Source organism: Periplaneta americana, chromosome 10, assembly GCF_040183065.1.
Source record: "Periplaneta americana isolate PAMFEO1 chromosome 10, P.americana_PAMFEO1_priV1, whole genome shotgun sequence".
Lineage (NCBI taxonomy): Eukaryota > Metazoa > Arthropoda > Insecta > Blattodea > Blattidae > Periplaneta > Periplaneta americana.
In genome coordinates, this window is record NC_091126.1 from 174060043 (window position 1) to 174076865 (window position 16823).

The 16823-nt window shown below is 34.4% G+C and overlaps 1 protein-coding gene across 3 annotated transcripts in view; it reads right to left on the reverse strand.

Moving 5' to 3' along the window:
* Window positions 1–16823, reverse strand: part of LOC138708167 (fibrillin-2) — a 176381-nt gene that overhangs the window by 94587 nt on the left and 64971 nt on the right. For all 3 annotated transcript variants that reach the window (XM_069838428.1, XM_069838429.1, XM_069838427.1), the window contains exons 6-10: window positions 12390–12499; window positions 10303–10431; window positions 7659–7742; window positions 6436–6582; window positions 1473–1622 (exon numbers count right to left, since the gene is read on the reverse strand). In XM_069838428.1, the coding sequence (XP_069694529.1) occupies window positions 1473–1622; window positions 6436–6582; window positions 7659–7742; window positions 10303–10431; window positions 12390–12499 (620 nt within the window). The remainder of the gene's footprint in view (window positions 1–1472; window positions 1623–6435; window positions 6583–7658; window positions 7743–10302; window positions 10432–12389; window positions 12500–16823) is intronic.

Here is a 16823-nt window from a genome sequence, read left to right on the forward strand (position 1 = left end):
ATGGTATATATTAAATACTTAAATAGTAAGTAAGTAAATAAGTAAAGAAAAATAAATGAGTGAGTGAGTGATACTTAATAAAATAAACACAAATTTCATTAATATTTATTTCACTCTTGGGTTCTCGACCATATTTAAAATCCTTATAAATAAAAACCAATCCCTTTGAAACCTAAATACCAGAATAACATCCAACCTAGAGAAAAAACTTTTCAAGCAATTACAGAGACCCTATAAATTTCCTGTCATTTTTCTTTTCTGAGAAGTAATACAATTTAAACAAAATATCATTGGAGTTTTCTTCAGTGGACTTTGGTATACTTTATGTAAGTTTGTAGTTCACGTCGATCACATTCTATGTAAGGAACTCGTTATAGAACTGATATAATGAAACCAGAATCATTCTTAAATGTTATTATGTAACCTGTGATACATTTAATATCTTATCATATCCGGAGAACATGATTTTTATTACTGTCCTGACAGTGTTCACAACAAAAAAGGACCCACATACAAAGCCATCATGCTAACTACATACACAACTCAATATAAAATAAACATTGGACATTTGAGGACAAATTAACAAGTATTTATCATGCAGTAGAGTACTTTTCCAATATATCTAAAGTAAAACGAGTCTACCAAACAAGCTTTCTAGAAAACAAGGTAAGACATACACAAGACAATACAAGTCTCATGAGAATTCTAACAGCTCACGTTTAAAACAGATACTCAAAATTTCTTCGGGAAAGTAATTCATAAAGTCAAAAAGAGTAAACTGTATAAGTGCCCTAGCTTCAAAGTAAAGCATACTCCATTGAATAATTAAACAAATGAAGGTGTGAGAAGGATATAATCCTAAGCCACACAGACAACATTTTACAGGAGAGTGTATTGAAGGTTTAGAGTTCAATGCTATTAGGTGCAGTGTCATAATTTCTTCGGAGTATACATATGTCATTTGTTGAGTAATTTTTATAATATTTTAATAGTTACTTTAACATTTCTGTTAAAAGTGTGGCTTTAAACTACCTCATTCTCACCCCTTCATATAGACATAGAACATCTTAACAGTTTGGTCAAAAATATTGCGTTTATAATAACTTCATATTTAGGAAATGACAAAATTTTATACAGTGATACATGTGAATGAAGCGAAACTTCTAAAGATTACATTCAGTTCAAGTGAAATTTTGATAAAAGAATTTTCATAATTTTCAAAGCTCTGCAGGTACGCGTAACTTCTGCTCGTAGTTCGTCAATTATTGATCACCAACTAATAAATCTCAAATTTTTCTTGTAGCTGATTATTCATTCATAGTGTTCTGCTCAAGGGCAGGACTTTCACTGCAAACCCAGGATTCTCTAGTCTTTCGTATTTTCTGCCTTCTGCCTTATCGTACATGAAAGTTAAATTTGTTAGTGAATACGATAATATAATAACTTAAATAATGTCATGAGTTCTTCGTTACCTTCGCAGTTTGCCGCAGCCTTGTTATACTTATAGCCAGCAGGACATTTCGTATCTAGTTGCTGTTGACACGTATAATTTCCTTCTGTGTTAACGCAGAAATTTCTCTCCCCTTGACAGTCGTCCAGGCCTTCGGAACACTCATCGATATCTATGTACAACAAAATGTAACCACTCCTTAACGAATTGACAACTTCATTAAATTAAAATTAGTATCATGAGAACTTGTAAGATATTTTACCACTGTCTCTTCCAAATGTCTAAATTAATATTAATTTACTGCACACAAATCACGTAGATTTTTTTTTACAACTTGAAACTGCTCTCCAGAGTTAACAATTTCGGAAATAAATCTATAGATAAAAATAATTTCTATGAACGATAAAATATTGCGATACAAGAATGGTAAGCGCATTATAGCAGAATCGAGAGAAAGCTAGAAAAGACTAGATAAAGTCAAGCCTTTTCTATTTCTGAGATTCTGTTATGCATTATTTGTACAATCATAATTTTTGGAATTACAAATAATGTATAATTTTTACGATGTTTTTTTTTTTTTTTGCATTGAAACTGTAAAGCAAATTTATTTTTCAAGGACTTTGCGTATTGATTCATTGTATGCAAATAGGTAACTAATTAACACCAAGAATGGAGTTTGTTGATCCTCCGCTATTTTAGCCAATGCAACTATTATATATTCAAAGGAGTCTTATTTTGCTAAACAAATTAGTAAAACTTGATGTGATAATACATCCAATACATCATAGCAGCTAACATGAATGAAAACGGTGATTCTCACATGTCTGTGGAGATATGTATTGGAAAGTTATAGAAAACTGGATATAATTCATTTGTACTGATATTTCCTATAAGGGTATAGTGTAATAACAGTAATGTTATTTTACAGCGCTTTATCAAATTTGATAGTTATCTAGTGCATGAGTGAAATGAAGGTGATAATTCCAGTGAAATGAGTCCAGGATCAAGTGGCGAAATTTATTCTGCATTTGCTCACGTAGGTTCAAGGAAAACCCTGGGAAAAATCAAACAGGTAACTTCTCTCAACTAAGATTTGAACCCAGGCTCACTTCACAGAGGTAGACTTCTAATACTCTTACGAGCTGTAACAATAATCTGTTTCTCTTGCAAGCAGTCCGTGTGCTGTAAATCCAATTTACAAGCCTTGTCTCCAATAGCAGTGAGTACAAGAAAAACACGAATGTGAGAAAAATATTTTTCAATATACTACATAATCGATATTTTCTTGTGTAACGCTATTAAGTGTGAAAGGAAAATGATTCTTAACTCCTTTAATTTATTTCAAGTTTGTTTCCTATTAGTTTGGAATTAGCTTGAATTCTGCTCAGTCACTGAGATTACTGCGATGTTGCATAAATAAAATAAATGAACTAGATCTCTCGGACTTTTCTGCAATTTTTACATGGACAAAACATACTGAGTATCATTTAATGATGCCATGTAATTGAGCTGGACAAAACATACTGAGTATCATTTAATGGTGCCATATGATTGAGCTAGGTGTTTTGAAGCTGTCTATCTGAACAGTATGTGTGACCAGCGAATATGGATTATAAAGAATGGACACCGAGCAAATTTTCCTGTGTTTTGTTTCTCTGTGCGCCAGCATTTAGTTCTACTTTCAAGCGCTAGAGGTTAGTGTAATAGAGCATAGGCTAAGAGAATAATTGAGAATAGAGTTGAGACACAGGATTCAAAAATCGCCTACCTTATTGCATAATCCAGTAATGCTTTGCTTCAAATAAATTCAAGTTAACAGCTTTTCCTTATTTCTCAGTGACAAATTAGTTGTAATAATAATTTTTTATATTTCAGATATAATAAATTATATTATAAAATAATATAATACATTATAAAATTATGTATCAAATTCGTTTAATACTTGTATATAATATAATATAGGTATATGGTTTTACTTCTCGTAAGAGTTTTGTTTTTCCATTTTTAGTGCTATCAAATCATTACATATTTTAATTGTTGTTGAGGTCAAAGTCTCAACTCTCATTATAAAGGAACTCTAGAGTCTAGACATTACAGTTAATGATGGATTTATTATTTTATGGATCCAATTTATTTTGAGTACCTAATGTACCTAGATGTATTAATTATATGTGTTATATTCCGCTGTGTCGACTGCTAGCTGGTGTCATGTCAGCGCCAACTCCAGGGAGAAAGCAGAATCTCATGCTCTAGCTGGCTTGAAGGTCACTGAAATCAGCCGGGCTACATCAAAGGTACCGATGCGAAGTGTCCATTCTTTATAATCCCTATTCGCTGGTGTGACTATTTAGACTACAAATAGCGAGTCGGGAGTTGGCCACTGCCTTTGAAGTTGAGTAAAAACATTATTATTCTGCTTTTCCAGTCCGATATATTTGAAGAAGCTGTACACGAGAAAATGAGAAGATGAAAGAATTTATCAATATCTTTTCATAATTACAAATATTTTCTCTTTTACCTGTAAATACAGGATGAACCGTAATTAATGTCATTAATTTCAGCAGGTTATTCTTTGAGATACTTCAAACAAAAAAGTGTAGTACAAATTTGTTCGTTCTTGCTTCCTTTTCGAGATAAAAACTTTTATAGTAAATATTTCATAACGTGTTTTGGGAAAGCTATTGATTGAATTCCCAATATACTCACAAGGGAAGGGTTTCGGCTTGAACAGGAATTTCGTATCCAAAATTTGTATACAGGCCCATCTTTACATCTCTATAAAGCTCCCATAAACATTCGTTTGTGTAATGTGTGGTTTGTCTGTTAGAGCACTGTACAAGTTGAGGGGTGGGGAGAGCACTGCACAAGTTAAGGGGATGGGACACCTTACCCGTAAGCCTAGCCTAGCCTAGAAGCTAGTGCGAGTGGTAAAATGTCTAAAGCCCATTTAAGAACATTTTTCTCCAACGTTCTGTCTGAAAATATTGCAGCTAATCAAACATGTACACTGTTGTGTGAGTCATTGAATGCGTACAAGGACACAACCTTAATAAATGAATCATTCCAAGGCTAGGACATGGAATGTATGATCATTCCACCTAAAACAACTAAATATTTCCAGCCTCTGAATATCTATTTCCTTAGACAATACAAAATATATGCTTTGAGGATAACAGATTGCATAAGGACTCCTGCTGAGAATCCAGAACTTAACTTGGGAAATCGAGTGTTTATAATGAAAAATGCACTCTGTTATTCATAACCAGTTGTCTGCTCTAGTGTACCGCCCTATGCTTCAGTATTCCTGCCAGTCAGCTGACTACGTGAATCCTGAACAAGTCTCGGACTTCAAAAATGCAATTCAGGTGGCATTTGATTTTTCAGCACTGGAGTGTGGTTCAGAAGATTGTTCAGGTGTTGCTTCTGTGTGTTGTGCTTATTGCTCTGCTCCATGCTGTTTCATGCATTTTATAGAGAATCCTCATGTACATTTTTAAAGAAGTGTATTGACCAATACCAACCAAACGGAGAGTTACACAAACTAATGCTTTTACGGACTTCATCACCATTGTGAGGTAAGCCTCTGTACAAATTTTTAACCAAAAATTCCTGTTCGAGCCGAAACCCTTCCCTTGTCAGTCAATTTAAGAGAACAGTGTATTAATGATAATAATGTATATAAGTAAAAAACTTCAGTTTTGTCTGTTTTGATCCGAAGAAATGTAACTTTTAGTTATGCAAAGGAATTTTACAATGTTATATTTGTTCGGGTCAAATTTCTGCACATTTAAAGGACAAAACTAAAATTTCTTCAATCATTTATTATCATAATGCACTACTCTCTTAAACTGTCTGAGCATAATGGAAATTAAATCAATGACTTTCCCAAAACACACTCTGAAATGTTTCATTTAAAACAATTTTTATTGTATTGTATTGTATTGTATTTATTAACATTCCATGGTATTCATACATTGCTTACAGCTAGAATATGGAACAAGTCAAAAAATTTAATACTATTATAAAATCTTAATTTATAGTCACAGTCTAGATGAAATATATACAGACGAGATTTACAACATAGTCTACTAGTACAACACAAAGTTTTATTATCAAGTTCATGAAGTGTTATTGAATGTCATGAATTCACCTACAGAATAGAAGGCGTGAGAAATTAGGTACTTCTTTAATTTGACCCTAAGTAATTTTATGTTTTGAGTTTCATTTTTTATATCGATAGGGAGTCTATTAAAATTTTTTACTGCCATATAACGCACTACTTTTTGATAGCACGATAGACTTGCCGATGGAGTATGGAAGTCATTTTTTTGACGTGTATTTATGCTATGAACTGTTGAATTAGTTACAAAGTTTTCACGATTACATACGAGGAAGATTATTAATGAAAAGATATACTGACAAGCCATGGGCATTATTTGTAGTTTTTTGGAAAGAGTCCTACATGATTCCCTAGATTTGGCACCTACTATTATTCTAATTACTCTTTTTTGTAATAGAAATATATTGTTACTATCTGTGGAATTTCCCCAGAATATTATTCCAAAACTCATTACCGAGTGGAAGTATGCAAAGTATATTGTTTTTAAGGTACTGATATTTACTACCTTTTGCATAGATCTAATAGCAAAACAAGCTGAATTTAGTTTGGGGGTAATTTCTTTAATATGATTTTTCCAATTTAACACATTATCGATTTTTAAACCAATCGAAAATGAAGCAAAAACTAGCAAAATTGTGTTAAGCATTTTTGTTTGAAATACCTCAAAGAATTAATCACATTACTTACAGTTCCCCCTGTATATGTGTATCTTTTGCATAAATGCAGGTTTTGGTAATCATTTTGTTAGAAAAATCATTCCATAAATTTATTCAAATGTAGCTTTACCATCCTACTTAAAATCATACCAATGCTGAACATTTTCCTTTTGTTATTCCATTAGTTTTTCTACGTACATTTCACTTACCTGAACAAATTTGTTGAATGTGGTCAAATCTGTAACCAGGTGGACAACTTTCAATCGGTGTTCTGACACACATGAAAGAGCCTATAGTGTTCTGGCACACACTATTGCTGCCACAGCTTGCAACATTTAGTGTGCACTCGTCAATATCTGCAACAAATAAAATAAGCTTCTTGAAAATATGGCCAAAATATTTATTTAAAATTCTGTCCCATGCTATGCGTTCCCGGATCATTTGTGACATTACATACTACGGACAACACTATGATAAATGGAACGATATATTCACTGACTCAAGGAAGTATTTGTAAACCTACTTTTGGAGATATCTTTTTTAAAGAGTAACATTTCTGGCCTCAAGTTTTTGCTTTCGTAAACATATGCTTATTGAAGTTTTTATTTCAAGAAAGCACAGTTGGTATCTTTTGGAAATGAGCTTCTCAAATGAGATGAGAGAAAATCGAACGCACTATCAATGTAGAGGCACTGTAAGAATGCCGGTCACTTAGGTTTGACTCACTTCTTAACTTATTATGCAAAATTCATATTCTAAATTTGTTTATGCTCGACCATGCCGAAATGTAGTAATTATACACCTGGTAGCAGCCCTTTAATGGACCTCATTAAAGTACACCTATTCATTAAAGTTCAGGTGTTCCACCAATCAGAAAATACCATTGTAGCAATATGAAAGCGCAAGTATCGATTATTCTCGGATATGCAATCGAAAGACAACTAGCGAAATGTCACGGAGGCTGGAAATCCAATACTGTCGCAGAAGGTTATGTTCTGTTACTATAATAATTAGTGTTAATTGTAAATAATATTAAAACAAATTCAATTTGTCATCTCGTTTATCAATTCTAAATCAATTTCCAGGTTATATCAAGATTATGTTCATGTTATTCTCTAGATTATATCAAGGTCAATGACATTCGTTCCTCGGAAAAAATCAATACCTTCACGTCTGCGCACATCTCACAATTTAGAAGGTCAGTTCCACTCGTCACTTAGATAACCATAACATAAATACTTATGAATAATTTCAAGTTAGAAATATGGTCGAGCATAAAAAGTCGTATGAAACTTGCCTATAATGGTAATTAAGACGCTCGTATGAAAATTATGAAATTTGCTTGCGCTCGTTTCATAAACAAACATACTCGCGTCTTAATTACTACCATTATAGGCTCGTTGCATAATGTACTATTAAAATAGTGACTTACCATCGCAAACTTGTGACTGCAAATTAAATTTGTATCCTTTCGGACATTTTCCCGTTTCAAATTCATTATTTGTCATCTGAGGTCCTGTAAGGGAAAGAAAAAAACGTTAGAATTAAATTCTAAGTTGGAATCTCTTGCTTATCCTTAGTCGTGGGTGTTTCATTAAATATCTGTCTAGCTGAATCTGTCTTGAAAGATAGCCTAAATGCTAAACAATGACAAGAGTGAAATGCTTAACAAACACCCTTAAAAACAAGAATAATAATATATATTGATATATTACAGAGTCATCTGTTTGGGAATGAATGAAATTACAAGAGTACAAAACATTAATTGTTGCTATTTATTGTTTAATATTCTGTAAATATTACAGAACTGCTGAAGAGGGCTTAGAACGGGTCTCTACCACATTTTTATTATTTAATTTCATAAACTATTTTTCATATATTCCAATTAAAATCTTAACAGAAAAAAATAATTAATATCAAAATTATAAATTGGAAATGTATTCGACAGGTCAAAGAAAATACGTCGAGATCCAGCATCTGATCTAATGTTCGATCTTGAAGCGATGATCCCTGAAGTTTTGCAGGCAAGAAAGATCTCCGTTTGATCTGATTAATTGGGTGGGTTTTTTCCGAGGTTTTCCCCAACCATAAGGCAAATGCCAGGTAATCTATGGTGAATCCTCGGCCTCACCTCACTTCATCGTGCCAAAAAATTGTAATCTTATAACATTTTTAATTGTTCCATATCTTAAAGCTTCAATGCTGATGTAAGGTCTATGGAATACAATAAAATAATGAAATGAAATAAAAAAAATTTCTTCAAAGGCGTAGTTAATATACAATGCTTTTAATTACTCCAAGCAGATAGATTATTATTTTATTAAGAAATCATTTTTAAATAGCTAGAATGTTATATATGTAGATGAAATTATTGGGGATCATCAGTGTGGTTTTAGGCGTAATAGATCAACTATTGACCAGATATTTTGTATTAGACAGATAATGGAGAAAAAATGGGAGTATAAGGGCACAGTGCATCAGTTATTCATAGATTTCAAAAAGGCTCGGTGCTCGGTTAAGAGAGAAGTTTTATATCATATTCTTATTGAATTTGGTATTCCCAAGAAACTAGTTCGATTAATTAAAATGTGTCTCAGTGAAACGTATAGCAGAGTTCATATAGGTCAGTTTCTGTCAGATGCTTTTCCAATTCACTGTGGGCTAAAGCAAAGAGATGCACTATCACCTTTACTTTTTAACTTTGCTCTAGAGTATGCCATTAGGAAAGTCCAGGATAACAGAGAGGGTTTGGAATTGAATGGGTTACATCAGCTTCTTGTCTATGCGGATGACGTGAATATGTTAGGAGAAAATCCACAAACGATTAGGGAAAACACGGGAATTTTACTGGAAGCACGTAAGAGATAGGTTTGGAAGTAAATCCCGAAAAGACAAAGTATATTATTATTATGTCTCGTGACGAGAATATTGTACGAAATGGGAATATAAAAATTGGAAATTTATCTTTTGAAGAGGTGGAGAAGTTCAAATATCTGGGAGCAACAGTAACAAATATAAATGATACTCGGGAGGAAATTAAACACAGAATAAATATGGGAAATGCCTGTTATTCGGTTGAGAAACTTTTATCATCCAGTCTGCTGTCAAAAAATTTGAAAGTTAGAATTTATAAAACAGTTATATTACCGGTTGTTCTTTATGGTTGTGAAACTTGGACTCTCACTTTGAGAGAGGAACATGAGTTAAGGGTGTTTGAGAATAAGGTGCTTAGGAAAATATTTGGGGCTAAGAGGGATGAAGTTACAGGAGAATGAAGAAAGTTACACAACACAGAACTCCACGCATTGCATTCTTCACCTGACATAATTAGGAACATTAAATCCAGACATTTGAGATGGGCAGGGCATGTAGCACGTATGGGCGAATCCAGAAATGTATATAGAGTGTTAGTTGGGAGACCAGAGGGAAAAAGACCTTTAGGGAGACCGAGGCGTAGATGGGAGGATAATATTAAAATGGATTTGAGGGAGGTGGGATATGATGATAGAGAATGGATTAATCTTGCTCAGGATAGGGACCAATGGCGGGCTTATGTGAGGGCGGCAATGAACCTCCGGGTTCCTTAAAAGCCAGTAAGTAAGTAAGTAAGTAAGAATGTGTTTAAAATACTCTCAGGCTCCTAATGGTTGTAGTTCCATGCTGCATGTTGTTGATCTTGATGATACCAAACTGTAATATTTGGATAGATTAATGTGATCTATTTTTCAAACCCCACAGCCATTCACCCACGAAGAGAGCAAAAAACAACTGCAACATTCACTGAGATGGTCTGCCAGATGGAAGAACGTATACATATTGCCCAGAGTACTAAGCATTCAGTAACAATATATAATTTCCTTTCTTTCTACCCGGTGAAGCAGATCTGTATTCCAGACACTTTGTCTTCGTATAACCATCATCATATGCAATGTAATTTATAACATATGACCAATTCTTGTCATGTGTGATTTAACAAGGTGGAATTTCTCCGAATTCTGCTCCTCCACAGTCTTTGTGAATCACAAGTTTCTTTTCCACTTGGCAAGATTTGAACTCAGGTTTATTGGATTACGTACCTGTGGTCGTAGAAGACGGCTTGGCAACTGAACCATCAGGATTGACACAGGAATAGCTGCCGGGCTCATTGTGACACACTTGTTCGTCGGAAGCGCAGGTAAAAATTTCTTGTGCACATTCATCAATATCTGCAAATAAGGATATAAATTATATCCTTACTGTTGAAGAGACGCATGCAATCTATTTTGATACAAATTTTGTCAAATTTAACCTCAGAATCTAAACTTAGTTGCATAATTCATGGTATAGGAATAAGCGGTAGCCTACATCATTTCAGCACACAATCAAACATGTTTAGGTGCATCTACACAGTTCAACTTTTCTTTCAACTTTACACATACAGTGAAGAATCAGTAGATCGGGAAAAAATTCTCTCTGGCACCAGGACTCAAACCTGGGTTTCCAGCTTTATGTGCTGACGTTTTATTCACTAAGCCATGCTGCATTCAAGTTTCGATGCCGGATTAAATCCCTCCCATGGAAACGCAAGTAAAGCTGAAAACCTGGGTTCGAGTTTCGGTGCCGGAGAGAATTTTTCTCCATTCTACCGATTCTTCACCATATGGAAACAGAATTACTGCACTTAAACTCCATATGTACTTCGGTACATCATAGTAATATTTACGCATATACTTTGACTAGTGCTTGCGATGTGTACACGAGGTAAAAAGAAATATAAAATAAAGAAGGTACGGTTTTGGTGACTACTACAATAAAGGAATGCTTGTGGTTGATTAAAAATCATAAGAGTTTGTTCTATACTCTTGGTTTCACAAGTAAAGAACCTTCGTTGCAGGGCTGGGTTCAGGAAGCCATAAATCTGACTGACACGCTCCCCCAATTACTGAAACTGTGGACAAAGATACCACCAGGAAGCCGCCTAGAATGCTGTGTTGTGAATTTTCCATTTTTGAAAGAATCCAACCAGTTGCAAAAGAAAATACATTTAAAGAGTCCAGCCAAGAGCAAACATGGCAACAGCTTCCCCTAACTGGCCTGTCAATCACTGTCATCTGTGTAGAAGTGGTGTGAGGCCAGGGTTCTTTACTTGTGGAGCCGAGAGTATACTAATTTAAAAATCATAAGAGGTTATTCTATATACTAATTCTGAAGATTTTAAAATTTCCACTAGATTAACGTAAGAATATTTTGAATATTTATTATGTGTGGATGGAAAAATAAAATAAAATACTATCTTTCTTTCACCAATTCCCTGATTAAGTTTTGAAACAACTGTGATTCATGACTTAATTATTAACTATATAGAGAAAAGCTCAGTTGGTAGAGCAGCTGGCTATGGACTGGAAGGTCCAGGGTTCGATCCCAGGTGGTGACAGGATCTTTTCTCGTTGCCAAACTTTCAGAATGGCCCCAAGGTTCACTCAGCCTCCTATAAAATTGAGTACCGGCTCTTTCCTGGGGGTAAAAGGCTGTCAGAGCGTGGTGCCGACCACACCACCTCATTCTAATGCCGAGGTCATGGAAAGCATGGGGCTGTACCTCCATGTCCCCCAAGTGCCTTCATGGCATGTTACAGGGATACCTTTTTTTTATAGAGAAAATAATATAATTACCATTTTGATAGGCTGTAATTTAAGTTTTTTTTTTTTTTTCAGTGAACTATTAGGACAGAACTTCAGCAACTGTATTGATAACAATGGTTATTAGAGGAGAAAAATTCGCTCTGGCGCTGGGGATCGAACCCGGGTCCTTGGTTCTATGTACCAAGCACTCTAACTTAGGAGTCAGGCCACAAAGGGAAAAGCACTAGAGGAGAGGGATTCGATCCGGTGCTGTGGATTGAACTTCGGTGTAGCTCAGTGGTTAGAGTGCTTGGTATGCAGAACCAAGGAACTGGGTTCGATCCCCGGCACTGGAGCAAATTTTTCTCCTCTAATAACCATTGTTACCATAACAGATATATTCTGTAGGACCAAAAATTAATCTTTACATAGAATTGTAATAAGTTGAGAAGAACTGGTATCTCTCATGAACAAATTTGTCGAACACTATACAAATGAATATTTTAGACTGTTAATAGTAAAGTTTATTAAGATAAATGTGAAATTAACTTTGTAATTCTTACCATTACAGCTTCTCTCGTCGGCAGCCAGTTCATAACCAGGAAAGCAAGAACATTCTATTGCTACTCCGGTGTCCAGACATTTGTGAGCACAGGGATTATTCATTTTGCACCTAACAGAACAAACAAAAGCTAATTTTAATTTACAGTAAAGTCCATTTTATGAGGCAAGAGAGTTCATTAATATCTTCAGTACATGGCGTTGAAATTGGAAATTTAATTTGTATTATTATGTGAGATGTTAGGTTAAGTGTGATTAGATGTGTATTATTATGTGAGAAGTTAGGTTAGGTTGTTTATGTGTGTATTATTATGTGACAGGTTAGTTTAGGTTATATTAGGTATGTATTATTATGTGACAAGTTAGGTTAGGTTAGATTACGTATGTAGTATTATGTGAGAGGTTAGGTTAGATTAGATGTGTATTATTATGTGAGAGGTTAGAATGGGTTTGATTAGGTTGTATTATTATGTGAGAGATTAGGTTAGTTTTGATTAGGTGTTTATTATTGTGTGACAGGTTAGGTTAGGTTAGGTTAGGTTAGATTAGTTGTGTATTATTATGTGAGAGGTTAGGTTAGGTTTGATTAGGTGTACAGTAATATGTGACACGTTAGGTTAGGTGTGTATTAATATGTGACAGGTTAGGTTAGGTTTGATTAGGTATTATGCGAGTAGTTAGGTTAGGTTTGATTAGGTGTGTATTATTATGTGACAGGTTAGATTAGGTTTGATTAGATTTGATTAGGTGTATATTATGTGACGGGTTAGGTTAGGTTAGGTTTTTTTAGGTATTATGTGAGAAGTTAGGTTAGATTTGATTATGTGTGTAATAATATGTGACAGGTTAGGTTAGATTAGGTGTGTATTGGGAAAATTTCAGTATACGGATTCCTCACTGACAATTACATCTTCAATTACTAAAAAGACCAGATTTATCTTCGTTTGTGGAATGCGCATCATCATGCTTACGAAAAGGCACTTTTCAGTGCCAACAATTTATTTTGTGTGCACAAGGTTGGAATTTTGAAGTAAGAGGGAAAGAAAGGAATCCGTGTTCTGAAATTTATCCATAACATGTTCAGCAAGACTTCTGACTTCTGCTGCATTCAAACAATTACAAATTACGATAATTTGGTCCAGGGAGCATCCTTTTTGGTGCAAAGATAATTCGTTTGGCGTGTTTCTTAACTGAATTTACGAAATGGCGTTCCTGTTCTTAACATCTAATCAAGAAATAAATATTTGGTCAATGTTACTTATGTCCCGCCCACTATAGAGACATAGGTCAATTTTACACATATTTAGTATAACTTGTTGCTTCTTTGACAGGTTAGGTTTGGTTAGTTTAGGTTTTTGTTATAGTCTACCTTGCATATACGATTATAGCGCAACATTGGCAGTGATAAAAGTGAAATATTCGTTCAGTGGGCGTTGGATACTCTACATTCACCTTATTTAAAAACAGGCCATAAGGCCTGTTGTATTGGATAGGTTATATTTTGCGATTTCTTTCAATGTTTTCAATTAGTACTTACGTGGACATTAAATATCACAATAAAAAATCACAGACGTGTATCATTGCACACGATCAAGCACAAGAAATAATATATAATAATGTTTAGAACTTTCGAATCTACAGTACTTCTGCTTCGAAATTGAAATTCGTAGCGCCATACCAATGCACATAGAGAGATACTCATAAAAAGAAAATACGGAAGGAAGTTGGTGAAATTGTAGGAAAGATTGGTGAAGTATCTGTATTTCAACTTAGGCTAATTTCAGTATTTTCCAGTAAATCAGAGAAACAATAATTAAAATGTTATCTCTTTTTAAGGGGAGTGTTTATTAAAAACGCTGAATTTATTGTCGTCAGAGCACGGACGTGTATTACATAGGGTGTCAAGGAAATATATTCCCCGAAATCCCAACCTAACATAACGACGATTAATGTAATAAATTACTTGAGTTCATTTTAAAATCCTAATGAAGTGTCTTAGAACTGGTTTAAAGTTGAATAGTCTGGACAATAGCTTGAATACTGTAACCACTATAATTCATAACGAACGATGTAATTAATTTTGTTGACACAAATTGCTTGCTCGGAAAATAAATTGAATATACTGTACATCTCTGTTTACATAAAGTGGCCTAGGTACAACAAGGTACCTCACTGATATCATTTAGCTCTTCTTTCTTTACTATAGTGAAAATAGAACAATCATGAACATGGGGCGGCGCTAGACGCAGCCGCTATTCTGGAATCAGCACTGAGATCGCTGCAACGTTGCCTAATTAACGACCGCGTAAGCTCGCTGTGGCGAAGCCTTTTTGTTTTTTTCTTTACTTGCACAAAATGTATCACATATAGGCAGGGGTCTAGTCGTGCCAGGGCGTAACATTGCAATATGTAGCGGCAATACAAGTATTAAAAATAAAGTATTTACTTGAGCACTTAAGCCTACATACAACACAACATCCTCTTATTTGACCCTTTACCTGCGCTCTTAAGCTTACATTAACTTATAATACCGTACCCTTTTCTTATACACTCTTTCTCAAAACTTTCAGCCATAATTCTGTACAATTTTGCTCGTCAGTTTGATTTCTTTGATGTACTGAAGTGTCTGTGACTATGATTCTGATTGCAATGTGTGTTAAACGGAAAGCTTTTGTTTTGATGATGCGTCACTCAGTGTAAATTCATGTTTAAATCGTCTTGAAAATAAATGTGTGTGTGCGTGCGTGCGTGCGTGCGTGCGTGTGTGTATGTTTCATCATTGTTCTTCCAATAACTCGTATGTGACATATTTATTGATTTTCAGATTTTTGCTCTATTAAATAACATAAATAGTGATACAGCAAATAATAAAAATCTCCTATGTAATTATATTTCTTTGTTTCGAAAATGTAAGAATTCACAGTCTCCTATGTACGGCTGTCATAGGATGAATAAATGTGTTTTTTCTTCCTACTGAAAAATTTTATATTTTGCACATAGAAGTTATTGCAGGAACAACGACGGGGGGTGGGGGGGTGTCGTGTCTGTGTGAGTGTATATACATAGACCTATACGGTACTCTAAAACTTCTTTGAAGTAACATAATGCGGTAAAATTCTATTACGTCCATGAATGATGTAATTCACTAACACAATGATAATAGATACCGGTACTCTGTACAAGTTAAAAGTTAGAATACCTGCCTAATATGCAGTCCCTGTAAATACGCGGTTTACATGCGGTTCCTTGAAAAGCGTCTCGTCGGATTTTGCCATAGTAATAATAATAATAATAATAATAATAATAATAATAATAATAATAATAATAATGTTTCCAGAAGAGCCCTGGTATTATTTTATTTACGACTACACCTCGGCATATAGGACTTTTTTGATGTCATAAGGAGATACTTTTATTGAAGGTGACTGTCCAAACCTCATTTCTGTAAGATTCTTGGTTGGCGAGATAAGCGCTAGCCTTGAAGCTAATATAAACACAGCGACCCTTGTTTTGTCAAACCAAAATATAACTGAGACCGCATTTGTCAGTTCTCAATCATAATTCATATCAGTGGGTTAGAAAATATCGGTGAAGACGTGCCGAGTTGTTGAAATGTTACGTAGGCTACCAATATTTATAGGTCTACAAGCTTTAACTTCTTTTACATAGACCTAAATGGGTATTTTTATTTTGCTCTATTAATGTAACGACTAGGCTTATGTTAATTTGGAAAATAAATTAATTTTGATGTCTTTGGATTCTAATTTTTTTTTTTCTGGAGAGATAAGTAAAAACGTGACAGAAGGTTTATGAAATCATTTCAATTGAGCGAAACGTATTTATTCTTGGCAGTATGTAATTTTTAGGTCAGGTAACAATGAATTCAAGGATTAAGTAAATACTACCACAGGCAGGATGAGTACATTCTATCCAATAATAGAGGAAGACGGACCGTTTGGAATGAAGCAATAACTCAATGAAAGAAAGGAAATTGGAGGAAAAATAATTAAAAGCTACGTGATCGCTCCCCTTGCAAGGGAATTGGGGGCTGTGAGGAAGAACCTGTGCGAGCTCTAAGCCTGTTAACCACTTATCTCTGTTCATTTTTCACACTTTCATTGAAGGGACTTAAGAAAACTTTAAAGAGGAAAACCTCAAGGCAGCGAAATGGACCATGAGGTACGGAGTTCATCTTGCACTTCTCTTTCCATGATACCACGAGTAAAGCGAGAGTAAACCTTTCATGTCAACACCTTAGGCCTATAATTTTTCTCTTTTTGTAAGCCGAATATAGACATTTCACGTCAAAAAAATAATTTCTGCAAGTTCATTTTAGAGACATATTTATCACATAATCTTATGCAAGAAACAATAATGAAAATATAACTGAAGGCTATTTTGAGAAGTTTTCTATTTTTCTTCAAGTGGAAAAAAAT